The sequence below is a fragment of the Tauraco erythrolophus genome, chromosome 30 (assembly GCF_009769465.1).
Source record: "Tauraco erythrolophus isolate bTauEry1 chromosome 30, bTauEry1.pri, whole genome shotgun sequence".
NCBI lineage: Eukaryota > Metazoa > Chordata > Aves > Musophagiformes > Musophagidae > Tauraco > Tauraco erythrolophus.
In genome coordinates this window covers 1634174-1651748 of record NC_141494.1, presented here as the reverse complement: position 1 = coordinate 1651748, position 17575 = coordinate 1634174, and the positions used below count along the sequence as shown (strand labels likewise).

At 49.6% G+C, this 17575-nt stretch overlaps 1 protein-coding gene across 2 annotated transcripts; it reads right to left on the bottom strand.

Annotated features, from left to right (window-relative positions):
- Positions 1–7650: 7650 nt before the first annotated feature.
- Positions 7651–17326, bottom strand: SYT11 (synaptotagmin 11). Of its 2 annotated transcripts, none has more exons than XM_086628381.1 (4): positions 17293–17326; positions 12870–13693; positions 9823–9943; positions 7651–7972 (listed from the first exon to the last, which is right to left on the bottom strand). In XM_086628381.1, the coding sequence occupies exons 1-4, from the start codon at positions 17324–17326 to the stop codon at positions 7659–7661; spliced, it is 1293 nt and encodes a 430-aa protein (XP_086484507.1). In that variant the 3' UTR covers positions 7651–7658. The 2 variants fall into 2 exon arrangements, with proteins under 2 accessions (XP_086484507.1, XP_086484508.1); XM_086628382.1 differs by having other exon boundaries at positions 7651–7969.
- Between the last annotated feature and the right edge of the window lie 249 nt (positions 17327–17575).

Sequence of the window (17575 nt, the reverse complement as noted above, 5' to 3'; positions counted from 1 at the left end):
TGTCTTGTTAGAAGCAGGTGACTAAGAGCTTAGTTTTTAGGCTTCTCCCTAGAAATGTAGAAGCTGTTTCCCCTGTTGTAGTGGTGAGCCCTTTCTTGAAGGGCACGGACAAATCTGTGGAATGAAAAAATTCCTCCTGCTGCATTCTTACCATTCTTTCTCCAGCATCATTGTTCAGTGCCATGTATCTGTCATCAAAATAGTTACAGGAGTGGATTTTTTTATATAAAAGCTAACTGTAACGGGGACTTTAAATAAAAACTGCCTTATGAATCAAAGAAGTGGGTACCAGTGCATACTGGTTTACTGGGTCTCAGAGTTCACATACATGTCAAACATATGGGAAGAGCGAGGTTTTCAGTGTTTCATCTCCACGACGCCAGGCTCAAAGACGTTGAAGGTTGTCATTACCAAAATCTGCCCACAAAGAGCATCTCCATCACTGGGATCGAAGGAATCTGGGCTGAGAAGAGTCTGTCGCCGTCACAGTTGGCGTGTGGGTGTAATTGAGCAAGTTTTGCTGGTTTCTATCCGCTTCGAGCGTACCAAGAAAATCTTTCGGATATTCTGTGGTGCCAATGCAGATTTACTTTGTGTCATTTTATTACAGGAATGCAAAATTACATCTGTGTGTGTGTGTATTTATACACACATATAATGGCTCCTTGCTGTCAATAAAGGTCAGTCTTGCTGAGATAACAAGAAGCTGTTTATGAAAGTGCAAAACTGGTAAAATTTAAGACACGTGGAGGTTAATTACATGTCACTGAGAACTGAAAAAAAAACCCACCAACCTGCCACAATTCCTGGTTGTGGATAAACTTGCCCATGACTGAAGAGGAATGCTCCAGCGCAGGCCAGTTGGCTGCTGGTTTGGCTGTGGCACGAAACGCACCGCTGGGTGCAGGCTGAGGTCGTTTGTTCCAGGGAGTCTGTGCGTTACGTCGACAGAAGATGCAGGAAAAGCATCCGACGGGTTTGTGCTCGGCCAGCCGAGCCGCTGGATGGCCGGCGGCGTGAGAGCTGGTCACCGCAAGCCAGGAGGGAAAGGGTTAATTCCGACAAATGCTTTCGTTACTGATAACCAGCGTTAAATCCTGCGTGTCATTCGAACGCCACACGCAGAAATGAACCCTCGACATACAGGAGGAAAACTCCGAAAGCGTCGCCCAAAGTCGTCCCTGAGAAACGCGACCTTACGGCGGCCGAGAAAGGATGAAAATGGGAAACACGGAGCTTGTTCCGGGGGCTGCAGATAATCTGTGGATAAACATGGTCTCACCCGTGTGAACCAGTAAAACCACTATTGCCCTGGGATCTCAGAGAACACTTGGCAGAATTTGCTTTAATCTTTTCAGCCTGTTTGCTTTGTGGTTTCGGTTATTGGGGTTTGTTTTCCGTGTTACAATGGAGTGCAGTGCTTCGAAGACAGGGTGAGAAAAGGTGGAATAGCCCTCTGGAGTCAGCGTGGGACCGTGATGGTGGAGTTATCTGGAAATACAGAAGTTCTCTGCAGAGAATATTGCTAATAGTGATTTTAAAAATCAAATTCTATAGATTGGTGATGGCCAAGACACCGCTTCAACCTGACAGCATCCAACGCAGTTCGGTGATGCCCTGCACAGGATTTCTGCTGGATTTTTCCTGCCTGGGCCGTGCAGCTCTTGCATCTCGCCTTTCCTATTCAATCATTTATACTTTTTTCCCCACCATTCCCAAACTTTACCTTTTTTTCACCCAACCCATTACTGCTATATTATTGTGAGAAAAAAATTGACTTTGTGCAGTGTGGTAACATGTTGATTTTTCGTCTATCTGCACTCCTGGTGTTCCTTTCGGGGACCTGAGCCTGTATCCTAAGGTATGACATCCGTATTTCTTTTAATTGCAAGATTTTAGTGCATGCATCTCGGGGTTGAAATCCATTCTTTTAACAGCGTAGTTCCGTGAGACACTTGGCATTTGCTGAATTTGCTTTGCTGGACTCCGTTCGTCTTGTTACGTTCGTTAGCAGGAAGGAATCAGACGAGCTTTTACATTCTGGCTTTCTGGATGTGACCTGAAATCTGAATTTTTCTGCCTGTATATTAACATTCTGTTCAGGACCAACACCAAGGTGGTGGGCTCCCTCTGATAAGTTGTGTTGCTTGTTTAATTTGTAAAAAGTCAAGGTTATATAAACTGAATGTTCCCCAGACAATTTTGCCGGTGTTTTTTATTCCTTTCTGGATGCAGATGGGTCCAGCCCATCCCCTGTCCCAGCTGCAATGAAATGTGTCCTGAGCACGTTGTGCCTCAGAACACACCTCACCCTGCTCAGCGGTCCTGTGCCTCCTACGCTTTCCCTTTGGGAATGTGGGGAGGGGTAACTCTTCCCGTGCTCTCGTTTATTTTGGGTACACTTCCAATATTTTTTTTTTTTTCCCAACAGCTGGCTGCTTTTCTTCAGGGATAATGGGATGTCCTGAAGTGCCTGTTGGGTCCTTTGAGACGACTAACTTCAGGACCAGATGAATTGATATACTGGTATTTGTGATGCAACAAGTTCTGTGTTGTAGAGTCTAAAAATTCCCTCGACAGGCCCCTCCACATCGGGAAGAAGGGCAGAACTGTTGAGCACTGTGGTAGAGGTAAAGAGGGTCAGTTTTGTTTCTCTGGGTTTGTTTTTTTTGTTGTTGTTTTAGGCACTGCCTTTTCTGCCACTTCATTATGTTCTACTTATTTCTTGGTATGTTTCTCCTTTCCTGTCCTGTTTCCCATTTGGCCCCACACGGAAGGTATTTCCCCAAGAATCGTGCACTTTCTGCAGTGCAGAAGTGGAACCAGGAGCTCAGGCACAGAAGTTCCAGACATCCAGGTGGATGCTCCGTTGCAGCCCCGCGGCGCACAGCCCCGGTGGCTTTCTGGTGCTGTAGGCACCAGAGAGACCAGCTTGGCTCGAGTTATCGCAGACGACTTCCCACAGTACCGGTGCTAACGCTGGGGCCCTGGGACCTGTCTGACGTGGTGGAACAGCTCGTGGAATGCTCGAGCTCCAGCCGCTGGTTTCAATGAGGGTGAAATCAGGGCGCTCGAAGCCCCTCGGAGGGACCCATCTGACGGCAGCTGCTTCCCTCTTAGCGCAATCCCGTGTGTCTGGGGCTCGGGAAGGAGCCAGAGCTGTTCCTGCCTGCCTGCTCAAAGGAAATCCCATAAAAACCCTGACCAGCGTCTGCTATCAAAAGGGAATCGCATTGCCGTGGCAACCCAGCTCGCTCCTACGGGGAATTAGGTGAGGCAGAAGCCGTCGGAGGAGGAAAGACACAATTGTGCTGAAAGCAACGCAAAATCCCACTGGTTTAAATGGCATCAGCACCCGGACCTGGGGAAGGTGGGAAGAGAGTCGGAGCTGAGCTTCCATGCTCTCCACAAACCCATTTCTCTTCTCATGGTCTGTCAAACCCATTCTGTTTGCTTTTTTTTCTTTTTCTTATGCAAATCCTTTTGTTTCTGTTTCAGCCCATGGTGCAAGAACCTGAGAACGGGAGGGTTGCTGCAGGCGTGCAGCGTTCGATGCAGAAGCCAAGCAGAGAAGGATGACGAGAGATTTTCTTTCATGTCTTGCACAATAAGTGGAAAATAATCAGCGACTGTGTGCTTTGGCTGAGCAGTTTGAGCCAACTGCTCAAACAATTATTTATCATCGTTATGACCATGATAAATAATTGAAAGCTGTGAAAGGCGTGATCGATCGCAGCGCAGAGAACGAGGTAATTAGCGTAAGAGTAGGTGTTAAATAAACCACCGTGTCTTGAGTCATTGGGCAGCGCAAGCGAACGCTGCCGGGGCCATGAGGGTCGCACCCTGCACGATCCCAGCAGCTTCTGAGATTTTTGTGTGCTCAGCGCCTTGTCGGCTGCGACACGGAATCGAATCACTGGAGCAGGAGTCGGGTCAAGCTAGTGAAACTTCTCCAGTGCTTCGGTCCCTTCGTCCGCAGCGTTACTAAACCAACCGGGAACGCCCCGGTGAACCTGGCGGTGGGAACAAATCTGCTGCAGTTTGATCATTTTCAGCTTTGTCCTGGACTTAAGTCGGAGAAAGTTGTGTTTTGGTGTTAACTGTGATGGACTTGGGTCAGAGAAGGCACGCGAGGTACTCCAGCGAGCACGCGTTACGCTCGGTGCAGAAGGCAGGGAGCTCGCGATATCCTTACTGGTGCGGAATTGTGTGTGGGGGCTGCAGCACTGGCCACGCTCCTTTTCCTGGGATACGAGGCAATCTTTTTGTAAAGCTTGGGCTGAAACCGCCTGGTTCCCTGCAGACGAGACCTGAAGCTCGTTTTAAGTACTGAGACGCCTAAAACACCTCTGGAGGTTGGTCGTTGGCTGCCTGGGAAGCTCTGGAAAAGAGTGAGGAACGGCTTACGGAGCTCGCCGCAGCCTGTTGCTGGGGAAACACGGCCCCTGCTCTGCGCCATCCGGCATTTCCTGAAGCCGCGGCTTTGTGCCGCGATCCCGCGCCGCGCCGCGCCGAGGGGGCTGCGGGGAGACGAGGCACGGAGGGCAACTGCTGCGCGTGGGAGCGAGGTGGGCAGCAGCGTTCCTGGAGAGGGCAGTTTGGTCTGGGAAGCCAGGGACACCTCTAAATGACCAACGTTGAGTCAAACTGCTGCTTTTTCTGCACGTCTGGTGTCCTCTTTTTTTCACTTGGGTTCCACTCGGCTACTGAATACCTGTTCCTGCCAAATTACACGGAATTATAATGCTGTGTAGCTTACTGATGGTTTTGCTATGTGCTAACAAGGAAGAGTGTTACTTTGCCAGGATTCTGTTGTGTTCCTCTATTTCTTTGAGATTTATTAAGTGTGTGCTTTCCCTGCGGATTGTCAGAGCAGAAGTGCACGTTTTTGGAAACCAATCCTTGAAGTATTCAGTACGGTCACGTACGTGTTGCCACAGTCAAACACGGCACAGTCAGCAGCTAAAGTGATTTAATTTTTATTTGCACGCTCGATGTGCGTTAACAAATTCAACATACAAGATAGCATTACATAATGTAGATTAGCTTATAGCATTATGCAGTTCCACACGTGTTGAGTTAGGTTTTTGCCTTTTTTTTTCTTTTTTTTTCACACAAAGTTGTAACTGTCCAAGTTAATTTTACAATAGAAGACACAAGGTAAAGAATAACCACACCTGGGAGATTTTACAGTGAGTCCACTGTCACTTACTGTCTATTTTACGTTTTAAAAAATATATATCTGCACATCTTCAGTTTCCTAGAATTCCAGAAGAGTGTTGGAGCTACTCCTACCTGCCCGATAGCCTAAGTCTATTTACCCTGAGCATGTTTCCTTGACAAGAAGTTCATCTTTCCTTTTCAACCAAAGGAATCTTAAGGAGATCATCTGGGCTTCAGCATGCTTTTCACACCGAAGGGAAAAGAGGGACCTTTGTTGTTGGGAGTACGTCCTGTGTTCGGAGCGGTGTTGGAAAGCATGTTCCGAGGGAAAGTCGTGACAGTTGCTAAACTTCAGCAACGTAATTGCTTAGTGCAAAAACTGGAATTGAAATAGATCTACACCAATTTGCCAGGGAGAACTCGTCCTCTGGTCTGTGGCTGTGAGCCACTACAAGAGTAAGAGCTAAAAGCGTTTAAGACCAAGATAAAATCCACTGTAACCTCAGGCAGAAATCCCCGTAATCGGGATCGATAAAGCACAAAGTCCGTGCTTCTGTCTGCCATGCAAGGCTGAGAAATACAGAGCTTCAGCTTCAATGCCACTCCTGTTGCTAACACCACACTCTGCCTGGAAGGGAGTTTCAGTGAGTAACTAGCTCTGAGGGAGAAAATTCAGCTTTCCAAAATAATTTCTTAGGAGGAGATGCCTGAGTATTGGCAACTAACAAAGTGCTGACTGTTCGTGCAAAGAGCTCCCCAGCAGCTGCTGCTTTACACGGTGGCTGGAGAGGAAACGAGCAACACTTTGCTCAATTATTCGCCTTTCATTAGTACGAAGGTGGAAAGGATCATTTTTCCAACAGGGCTGTAAAATTCAGTAGTCAAGTCCTGCACGTAGTTAAATGGTCTTAGAATGTTTAAATTCTAACACGTTATTTACAGTGCACGGGGCGCAGCACACCGGCTGCCGAGAAGCGAGTGCACGTTCACGGAAAACGTGCAGAGCTCCGTGCGCCTCTTGGCAAGCTCGCTCCTGCGGCAGGGCTCACGGATGATTCTGGTTTCCACGGCCTGCTCTCACCATTTCCGCTCAGCTCACCAGCAATGCTTACCATCGATTATCTGCGGCCAGTTAGCACCCTTACACCCTCCCTGGCTCGAAGGCAGTGAGCAGCCAGATGGAGTTACTTGCCCGGATGTGCCGTCTCCTGCAAAAGCAGTTCCCGGGGCGGCGTTTCCCGGGAGATCTAATGCAGCTACCGCCAAATTCACGCGTGCGGAACTTTTCTCTATGAACTTCGGCCCAAAACTACAGACTAGTCAGGGTTAATAGCCTGAAGTGCTGCAGGTCACCTGTAACCAGTACTGGTTTTACACTTCAGAGGGGCTGGTGAGCATCTCCTGCCTCAGAAGTCCTTCACTAACTCAAGCTGCCCGGAAACTCCGAAAATTAAACTTCTTGAAGAGTCTGGCACATTTTGCAGTGACAGGCTTTGCTCTGTTACTCCTTTTTGAGAGCTGGCTCTTGGGTAACTAGAAGATCATATATAATGCAAATTGCCTCAAGTATGAAGGGAAGCTTTGTCATTTTTTCACTTAAAACCTCTTCCCCGAGATATTTTCCTACCTCGGATACGTTATGCCATTATAACAGAACTTGTCAATCATGTAGAATTCCACATTAAATGTTTAAAAGAATCAGCGAGTGTTTCCTTACCAATCAATGACACGTCAGTTTTTGTGGTTTTTTTTTCTTGGGCCCTTCATGCAGACAGCGTTAAACCGAATGAAACAGCGCGGAGTTTCCCCGTTCTGATGCCTGTGAGATCATGCCTGTGCTAACTCCCACGCACCGAAAGCACCGCCATCACTTTGGTGTCTGCATTTTCGATGCAAATACCTGATGTTGTGACCTCACCGCGCCAGAGTACGCCACAACAGCGCGTGTTTCAGCACCTGACAACAGAATTGTTTCTTCTCTGAAGGAAAGTGCCGTTTCCCCCGTGTTTTCCTTTGCGCTAGTGCAGAATTCTGAACCACCCCGACATGGCAACGTGTGCTCCCAAACCAGCCAGGGACAGAACTGCAGGAACCAATGGGCAGGCAAGCTAACAAGAAACTAGAGGTCAAACAGCAGAATTCAGAAACTTTGGGAGAAGCCTAATAAAGACAGGCCAATCTTGGTGAATACCAGCAAAGACAGTTCGGCACAAACACAACTTCCATAGTGACAGATAATTGTATTAAAATCTGCAACTTGCTATTGGCAGTTACACTAATTTCAGTTTGTATTAGGCATGCAATAGCGTGATTACACTGTTATATATATTTGTGGTATTTTTTTTTTCGTTTAATGCTCTTTAGAATTTTAGTGCCCTGCAAAATCACATCACTAGAGAACCAATCAGCTGCTGCTTCTTACGAAAGTTTAGTTCTACAGCTAAAACAAGGTTTAAGTCTGTTCTAGGAGTCGGCTGGCGCTGCCGCAGCCTCTGCTAGTATTCGCTCAGGCTGTGCCACTTGGCAACGGGCTTTCTCGGATTCTCACACACCTCCCGCCAGTGTTCCACACCGCCGGCAGTGACGCTGTGCGCTCCCAAAATCAGCCGTCCCACCACCTCGTTTTTCGTGGTACGGTCGAAATCGATAACGAGGAATTCGATGCTGATGTCAGGAAGGAGATCAACGGGGATATCGTAAATGAAGGACTCGTTGAAGACAGGATTCAAAGTGCACTTCTTCACGTGAGTCTTCTTTTTTGCTATGCGCTTTCTTCCGTAGTAGACATTCACCTTAACGTACGGATCTGCTGGAGAAGAGAGAGAAATAAACTAATAACACAGCCCAGGGATGCACCTGAAGCACCAGACAGGGTTTAGCTTCCTGAACTTGAGGCAGCTCAAGTAAATGGTGTGAATCTGGGCTACTCACTCCAGCTCCCCCAGCAGAGGGGCATCCTTGGTGTATTTTCTCATTGCAAATCATCCAGATGACGTTGGCAGTGCAAGTTCTTTGTAAGTCTCAACACTGCATGGGGTGTGTAGTGACAGGACACAGGGCAATGGCTTTAAACTGGAAGAGGGGAGATTTCGATGGGATCTGAGGAAGAAATTCTTCCCTCTGAGGGTGCTGAGGCACTGGCACAGGTTGCCCAGAGAAGCTGTGGCTGCCCCATCCCTGGCAGTGTTCAAGGCCAGGTTGGATGGGGCTTTGGGCAACCTGGTGTAGTGGAGGGTGTCCCTGCCCATGGCAGGGGGGTTGGAACTGGATGGTCTTTCAGGTCCCTTCCAGCCCAAACCATTCAGTGATTGGGGGGAAGCAAGTCACACTAAATTGCAGTAATTAATCCTAGAAATACCAAACAGGTAGCTTTTTGGTGAGGTCAGTGCCCAACTGGGCAAAACTTTCACTTTTCACTGTCACCTGTAACAAGAAATATTTTTACCCTATTCCAGGAAATAGCCCAACAAAGTGTCAAAACGATTTTAATAATTTGCAGATGGAAAACGTTCACAGTGGAAGGTTCTGAAAAAGAAGACAGTTTAAAACAAAGCCTTCATTTTCCCATCAGCCTCACTTTGCCATTTTATCAGCCAGCTTGCTCGTTGTGCAGACGCTTGTTTACGATTCCAGTTACGACAGCAGGCACACACTGCTTTTTTTCCACGTAGTGCAAGTTTTGGAGCTGGAAGTCACTTGCCCAGCTGACACTGGCTGATTTTCACTTTTTTTGAGCCGAGTGAAACGCCGAGCGTATGCATAACATGAAGCTCATATAGAGAATGCTGTCAGCACTGCAAGATTCAGCAGGAAGAACAGTTACTGAAAAATTTATCCTGTAGCTGGAGACCAGACATGGAAAGCTTTTATTTATTTATTTATTAAAGAAAGAGTAAAATTTAAGGGCGAGAATAGAGAATTAAGCCTGGTCTGCATTCTTTCTGAGGCGTACAGGAGCAAGCTGCAAGAGCAGACTACGTGTGCTACCAGCCAGGCTGTTACTGAATCTCGGGTTGGTTCCAGCCGTAGGCATGAAGGAACCTTTGCTGAGGGGCCTGAGGAGCCCCAGAGCGACTGCGAAACAGGAAAGCCAGAACAGCTGCTCTTCTCCTCAAGCAGTGGAACAACAAAACCAGCAAAACCCATGAAAAATAAAAAAACCAGAATTGTTTCTAATGTTACATGAATTTACTCCTCTCTATTCTTTGTCTACCCCTCTTTTTTCAGGCTTGCTCTTTTACCCTCCTCTTCCAGGGCCAGGGTTTGAGGTGGACACCGCAAGCAGCGGTCGTGCCGTGGAAAAAATCTTGCTAAGGGCAACGGTGAGTGCCAGCGGCGCGGGGGCACAGAGCCTGCGCGGTCTGGCCAAAAGCAACGAGGAGATCTGCTCAATTTGGAAAATACTGTCTTCACAGACAGCCCAGGTGATGCCAGAAAGATGCAACCGTTGGTCTCGCAGTAGGAAGGATTCGGTCTTGTTTGCACAACCATCTGTCGGCGAGCGACGATCACCCGTAGCCACCCGCCGCCCTTAGGAAGAGTTTGAGGAAAAGCGTGAGGACACATAAACTCTTCGGGTGAGACAGGTGAAAAGGTCTGCAAGGGAACTGGAGATTTATTTCTACCGACGCGTTTAGAGCTGGAGAAAATAGCTTCTACCTGAGAGGCCGGTGATATCCATCTTTGGCAAATGCCTGGCTTTCAGCACCACGACAGTCATTCTCTGCGCCACGGGCTGGTACGACAAGGAGACCTGCAGCTCCCCTCTGCTAATGCACTTCTGTGACAAAGAAAGAGAAAGAACTCGGTAGGATAAGGTGGTCTTATGAACAGGGGCAAATGTTGGAGGTCACCAGAACTCCCTTTCCCTGTGCTAAATGCCTAAAAAGCTGGAAAATTAGATGCAGGCCATTTTAGTGCCCCAGGCAGATGGAGCCTCCGGGAGAAGGAGCGAGCGGCGTAAGGTAAATCCTGCTGCGCTGTTCGCCCGACGCCGGCGGAGCGCACTAAGCATCGCTACGGCCTCCCTCCTCGAGTGCTGCGTTTCCACGAGGACAGACCTGGTGGGGACCTTCTGAGAGAGCAGCAGCTCCAGCTGACTTCTGGGTCTGCCACCAGAGGTGCCCGTGGGCTTCAGGGGCTTAAGTTTCGTTGACTTGTGGTGGTGCTCTGATGGCTGAGCGCCTCAAGCTCCTTAGAGTCGTAGAATCATGATGGTTGGAGAGGAGCTCTAGGATCATCAAGTCCAACCATCGACCCAGCACCACCATGGCCACTGAACCATGTCCTGAACTGCTACATCTACACATTTCTTGAACGCTTCCAGGTGTGGTGACTCCACCATTTCCCTGGGCAACCTGTTCCAATGTCTGACCACTCCTTCAGTAAAGAATTTTTTTCCTACTATCTAATCTAACCCTCCCCTGGCGCAGCTTGAAGTTTAGGTTTGGTTAATTTAGGTATAATAAATATTTCAGGTGTGCTTTGACAGTTTCACCACCGGTTTAGTCTGCAAAGGTACAGGATGAAGAAGACAAAACTACATCAACTCAGTTAAACTTGCTGCATGTCCTTCGGAGAGTAACAGAATATTAAGATAATTAGTTTGGGTTTCCAGATGGCGCCCATTAACTTTCATTGAGATGGCACTAATTGAGATGAAGTTTATTTGCTATCGAGGCAAACAGCATCAGCGAGGGGCAGGAATCGTGCGGTGTCGGTCACGCACCCACACTGCTGCTGCAGCGACTCCGGCAGCTGCCTGCGGGAGATCTGGACTGCTTGGACCTTGTCCTGCTCCTGCCCCCATCGGTCCAGTACCGGTAACTGGGCAGGGCAAAGTGGGGGGGTCCCAATGAAGGAACTTTTCTCACTTCAAACTGGTGAAGCACTACATGCTCTGGTGAGGATCCAAGGGGTGAAGCTGTTCTTTCAACTGCTGTTATTCAGCTTAGCGGGAAAAAATTGTGTGTGCAAACTTAAAAAGGGAAAATGTTCATTATCATTTTGGTGGTTTCTTTTTATTTCAGCAGGTCCTGTGTGTTTGAGACAAGTTTTCCAAACACAGGGAACAAAGGCTATTGCTGCGCGTGCAAAATTTTGGGAGGAGAATAAATACATGAGCAAGTTTCCAGCCCTGGAAGGGAAATGTTCAGAACTTTGGCTCCTTGGATCCACCAGATCAGCAGCCAGGGGGGAGTATTGGGAGGGGCAGCGTATGCTGCGAGAATTTTGGGTTCTTTTGGTCCAAAGTCATCTAATGCAGCTAATGCAATTAATTCAAAGCAATCTGCATTCTTGGATTGTCTGTTAGAAATTCCTGGGAATGCTCATTAGGATGGGCTGTAACCCTTGCTGGCTTGGATCAGTGCAATAATTTACTGGGTTTTAAATGCAATTCCAGATTTTGAAACTCCCTGACATCAAAAACTTTGCTCAGTAAGGGCTGTTTTGACATTGTGGAACTACGTAGATTTTCAAGAATGCACACCTGACACCAAGGTAAATCTATTTCTGATTACTAATAAATGTCAAATAATTTGCATCCTTGATTAAATCTGGTTTTATTTAGTGTGACCTTTTTCCTCTATTTTCAATCTATTACTTCTAAGAGAGCCCATGCACTGGAAACAATACTGTTAAAAGAACCTAAACCAGCCACTTGCTTTATCCCAATGTAAAGCATCTCAAAAACCCCAGAAAAGCAAAGTAATTACCAGAACTCTGGTTTTGGTGAGATTCTTTTAGTTCATTTTGGGTCACTGACATAGAGTCTCCTTTAAATAACTTGAAGGGAAAAAAAAAAGTTAAATTCCCCATATAGTAGAAAAAACTTTTCCAGTAAAATACGGCCACTATGGGACGTAATGAAGTATTTTATGGAGCCCAGCAACAATTTCCCATGCGTTAAGGCAAGGAGTGACCCAAATGCCTATTTCTATTGAACCTGGAGCGCGGGTGGCAAATATAAACTAAGCAAGAAAATAAAAATCTGAAGCACCACCTCATCCTCCTACCCGAGCATAGTATGTTTTCTGAGGGCAGGAGACACCTTCCCCAACGTGAGCCTTAATGCGTTCCATGGCTTGCTCCTCTTCCCAGTTTGCGGCAGAGACACAAAGAGTGGGATTCATTTCACCGGAATTTTAGACGTCTGCATTTGACAAAACCATCTGAGACACACTTTGTTCTCAAGTGAGAAAAAAAGCAGAGTCATCTAAGGTGGGACACATCTGAGCGGGTTGAGACGTCTGCTCCCGGACAAGCGGAATCACGTCCGACTCCGCAGGCTGTTCTGATGCATTCCCACTGATTGGTGGCTTACGGTAACAACTCCGATGTAGATACTTACAACACAGGTGTCTGAAATGGTCAGACCAGACCCCTCTGCGGATGAACGCCCCGTTATCACATCCGCTCTCTTACTGGGAGATGAGACTTTGCCTTTTTTCTTGGCATCATCGGTGATAACATTAACCACGTCTGTGCCTCAGTAGTGACCAAAATGGCCATAACCACAGAGCAGAGAACTGCCCAACTGAAAGTGCACAGCCAGATGACACCAGTAACATGGATCTGTGGGAAAACGGGGTTTGTGGCCAAGGATTTGCAGTAGATTTGAGCCTTGTTAGACCACAGAGGCTCCCGGAGCAAAAGAACTGGAATCAAATACAACACAAGGAGTCTTGAAACGTGAAACGACTTACTTGTATGTTCCTTTTGAGGATCTCCCTGGTCAGCTGAACCTTCCCGGTGCTTGGGTCCACCCCTGCAAGGGGCACCATGACCTCTCCAATAACATCATCTCGAGAGAAACGATCGAAGCTCAACACGAGGAAGTGAAGCACCAAATCCTGGAGCTGGCTGTAGGGGATCCCATAGAAGGTGAAGGTTTCGTCAAAGACTGGGTCCAGCGTCTTGCGAAGAACGCGAGTCTTCACTCGATGCCTTTTATCTGGAAGAATTGTCATCTTGATGTAAGGGTCGGAGCTCTGAGTGTGCTCATCCATCACTGGCAGCCCATGAGCCTCCTGAATGGTAACCACCAGTGCCTTTTTAGGGAAGTTGTAGTCCACTGAGAAAGTCAGTTCCCCCAACATGACGTCATCCCCTGGAGAAGACGGGGAGGAGGTTTTACTTCCTCCTGGAGTGAGGCTTTGATCTGGACTTAGTTCATCTCCATAATCTACTTTTATTGGGAGCTGGTCGACGTGGGGGGCTGCATTTGGCCCATCCAGAGCCTTATCGGAGCCGATTAAACCAGATTCAGCAGCATCCACCAAGAGGTTTCCCCTTCCAGCCTCCTTAGGAGTGCCGTTCTTGTCTCTCCGGATGCGGTTAATTTTCTTCTTGTTACTCAAGGTCTCGGGGTAGATACTGATGCCTTTCAACATGTGAATGAATTTATACGGTGGGGTTTTGTGCTTCTTTTCTGCTTGCTGGTGACAGCATGTCCACACAAAAACCGTTACCGAGACAGAAACCACGAGGACGGTAGCACCGATGAGGCCTGCCACAACTGGAGAGACATCTGCGGAGAAGACAAGGCAGTGAGGAAGGAGCTGGTGCCTTCGCGGAGGCCATGCCCCCACGGGGCCAAGCACACGCGGATGAGATCGACACGGCACTACTGTGTCGTTCTTAATTCAATGCTCTTGGTATCAAAGCTTCCCCAGAATAAAAAATTCCTTCCTTAATTTATGTTTTCCCATGTGGGAAACGTTTCACACTCCTAAGGCATGCCTCACCTATGTTCCACGTGTTAAGAATCTGAAATGGTTGATTGCCTTATCTTGCCAAATCAAGCTCCCGTGCTACCAGCATCTCCACGGGAATACAGTTCCTTGACTTACAGCAAGCACTCTTTTTTTTTTTTTTAAATGCCCTATTCAGAAACATTACATAATTCTATTTGAACAACAGGGAGTAACAAATATGGCCATAACACTGGATCTGGAGTTACCCTTTACTAACAATTCTCAAAAAAATTACTTTGGCCTGAAATGGTTGACTGTTTTGTTCCCGCTCCTTACGGCAGATGCGGGGCCACCGAAATACACAAAATTTCACGTGGAAATCCAATGTCCAAAAACAATGGACAGAAAATCCTATAGATGGATTTAGGGATTATTTTATATTTTCTAGAGTTTATGTCAACTATGTTCTTCAGTAATTACAAGCCAGAATAAAAAAGCACCATGTTCATTTTTAGCCACCATGCCAGTTATTTTCTCTCCATAACGGTTGACTTTGGAGCAGTATTACCAACACACAGAATGAAACCAGTACTGCTGAGCTCCCCAGTACATTATATTGACACTTTCAAGTAAATCCAGTCAAGGGCCACCAAGATGATTAAAAAGTTGCAGTGGATGGAAGACAGAAAACGGAGAGCAGATGGAAGACGAGCAGAGACCGAAAGAGCAGGTTTGCTCAGTCTTAAAAGGGAAGGAAAAGGGAGAAATCTTTTTGCTGTACTCGGTTTCTTGGTGGGAGGTTAGAGAGAAGGTAAAGCCAAACTCTTCTTATAACTTATTATCCTATCACTGGTTTCATCATCGTTAAAGCAATTTTTTTTTTCTTTTTGGAAGCAAGCAAGCAAAAAAGCCCTCTAGCCCTGCGTCCCTTGCTTTACAAATTGTACCAACTGCTTCCACAGTAAAAGGGAAAACCTAAAGTTCTTGTCACGACAATCATGCCAATAGCTAAATGGAACAGCCAGGAAACAAGGTAAACTTGCCTGATTTTCCTATCTTCATTCCATGCCAGAAACAGGAGGAAGTCATCTTCCAACCCCATATTTGAAACTACAGAGAGCACCTTGATTTTGCATTTTCTCTGTTCTTCCCACATTACTATTTATTGAGGCTAACAGGCAAGAAGACAAGACTGCCAGACCATAATCTGAATATCTGATAGGCTCAGGGAAAACTGTGATTTTTAACGTCTCCTTTTGCAAAAACAGCAAAATCACTTTTGGTTAGAGTTTCCCAGCAGCTTTCCCAGAGAGAAACTGGAAGTCTTTTGCAATGGTGACTGACTTCACAGATAAATCTGTCTCGGGCCCCACTGCGCATGCAGCCTTGGACTGAATTAACTAAAGCAAGAAGAATTCCTAATATTAACAAAACACCCCCAAAAAAACACCTTTATTTTGATACTTAATGTTCCCTCTTTGAAACAGGCGAGTGGTCTTTAACAGCTGACTTGAGTACAGCTCAGCCGGACGCAGATGTGAAAAGCTTCAGCGGATACGCAAAAAAAAGGACAAATGCGGAAACTCCTTATTCTGATCTCTTGGGGGGGGGGGGGGGGGGTGTTTTGTTTCTATCGTGTCTTCACAGAATCAGCTCTTGTACCTTCAATTCCTGCAGATCTGACGGGACAACTTCAGAAGAAGCAACCAGCAGCCACGCTAGAGAGTGCCAAACAAGTCCCTGTGACCTTTCGAATTCCCTTAACTCTTCAGTTTGGCTCCCGCAGCGTTCTGTGGCAAAGAATTCCTCAGCTTCATTCCGTGGCACAGGAAAGCGAGGGCTTTTATTTCGAGCCCACCCCACCACTTGAGGCCTTTTCTTGCACGAGCAGCGCAGAGCGACCGTTCTGCCCTGCGATCCGCTCTGTGCTGCTCGTGACACCCCTCTTTTCCCGGCTCAAGACTCCCCCTTACGTAATCATTCCAGACGTTCATCAGTCCTGTCTCCATAATTCCTTACAGTTGGAAACCACACTGCTGTAAAGCTGCCTAAAACCTATTTTACTTGAGCTTTTTCTGCTTCCAAAGCCCTTCGCTACGCACAATGCCCACTTCAAACGGCACCACAGCCCGTCTCCTCTCCCAGAAAGAGCAGAGCTGTGCTTTTTCATTCCAGCTTCCTAGAAGAGATCTTTGCTCTGACGTTGTACTAAGATTCAACCGAAACAAAACCAACATTTGAGATACGGAATTAGTTTTCGATTCATGACAAATCATGGAAAACTTCCTTTTAAAACTGACGTTTGGTAATGGCACCCTAATGGTGGCCAACGGTGAAATTACGGCAGCACGCGGCTCTTGGATCTCAGGCCACACAGGACGTAAAAGGCAAGCAGAAACCTACTAGAATTAGTATTTAGGATTATTAGCATTTAGGATTATTAGTAGTCCGTCAGAATTTGAAGGAAACGCGGTGACGGTGCTTTACGGGCCCCGCGGCCCGGGGGAAGGTCAGCCCACGGCCGGAGGAATTCCACCGCAGGTGCATCCTCAGGAGCGGAGGCACCCACCGGACGCAGGGACCGACGCCGCGGGGCCGGCCCTTGTCACCCTCTGCGCTATGGGAAACACAAACATCCCAAAAATCTGCGAGCACCAACTCGGGAGAATCGTTTCACCGGCGGCCCGGGAGCCGCGCCGTGCCCGCGCACGGGCTGGACCGCGGCCGCACCGGCCCGGCCCGGGGCCGCCGCCCGCGATGATGTAGCACGGTTTGCGGTTCTCCATCGCCACCGAGCCGCTCCCGGCGCCGGCTCCCGACTCCACTGGGGCCCGGCCCGGAGGGCGCCGTAACGTCCCCGCCGCGCCCCCCGCCCCCCCCCCCCCCGCCGCCGCCCGCCCCCCCGGACGGTCGACCCCCGCCGCCTCCCGCTGCCGCCTCCCCCCTGCCCGGGGCCTGCGCTCCCGCCCGCAGCTCCGCCTCGTCGGGCCGCCGGTGCCGGTGCCGCAGCCGCCCCGGCCCCCGGGGAGGCGCGAACAAAGGCCGGGGCGCGGCGCGGCCCGGCACAGACATCACGTCATGCGGCGGGGGCCGCCCGGCCCGGCCGCGCACCGGCTCCCGCGGGCCCGGGCTCTGCCGCCGGCGGCCGGGCCGGGCCGGGCCGCGGCCGCTCTCCCGCGGCGGCTGCGGGGGCGAGCGCTGGCACCGCCCCAGCTACCGGCGGCGCCCGGCGGGTGTTGGCTGCTGCCCGGGGCGGGAGGGGGGGGGGGGGGGGGGGGGGGGGGGGGATGACCGGCGGGCACGGAGCGGGGACGGCGCCGGCGCGGCGAGCGGGGCCGACGGCGGGGCCCGGCGCCGGGGGCGGCGTGCGGGGCCTCGCCCGGGCGCTCCGGGGCGGAGGAGCGGGCCCCCGGCGCGACGCGGCCCCACTCACCGAAGCCGGGGTGGACACTGGTGATCTCCGCCATGGCCCAGCGTAGGCCGGGGCAGCCGGGGTGCGGAGGCGCCGCGGTACCGGCGCCCGCCCGGAGGATGCTCGCGGCGCGGGATGCAGGAGCTGCCGACTGGTCCCGACGCGGCGCAGGCCCCGCCCGGCCCCGCCCGGCGGCGCGGCCCGCCCCTCCCGCGGCAGCCGGCGGCGGCCCCGCCCCGCGGCGCCCGGTGGTGACTCGGCAAGTGTCGGGGCTCCGGCCGCGCCGCCCGGGCGGCGGCGGAGC

Coding starts and splice junctions, on each gene's coding strand:
- SYT11 (XM_086628381.1), bottom strand. CDS start 17,326: ATGGCGGAGATCACCAGTGTCCACCCCGGCTTCG. Junction 9,944..12,869: donor TCCTCAAAAGGAACATACAA/GTAAGTCGTTTC, acceptor TCTTTGTCACAG/AAGTGCATTAGCAGAGGGGA. Junction 7,973..9,822: donor GGATATCACCGGCCTCTCAG/GTAGAAGCTATT, acceptor TCTCTTCTCCAG/CAGATCCGTACGTTAAGGTG.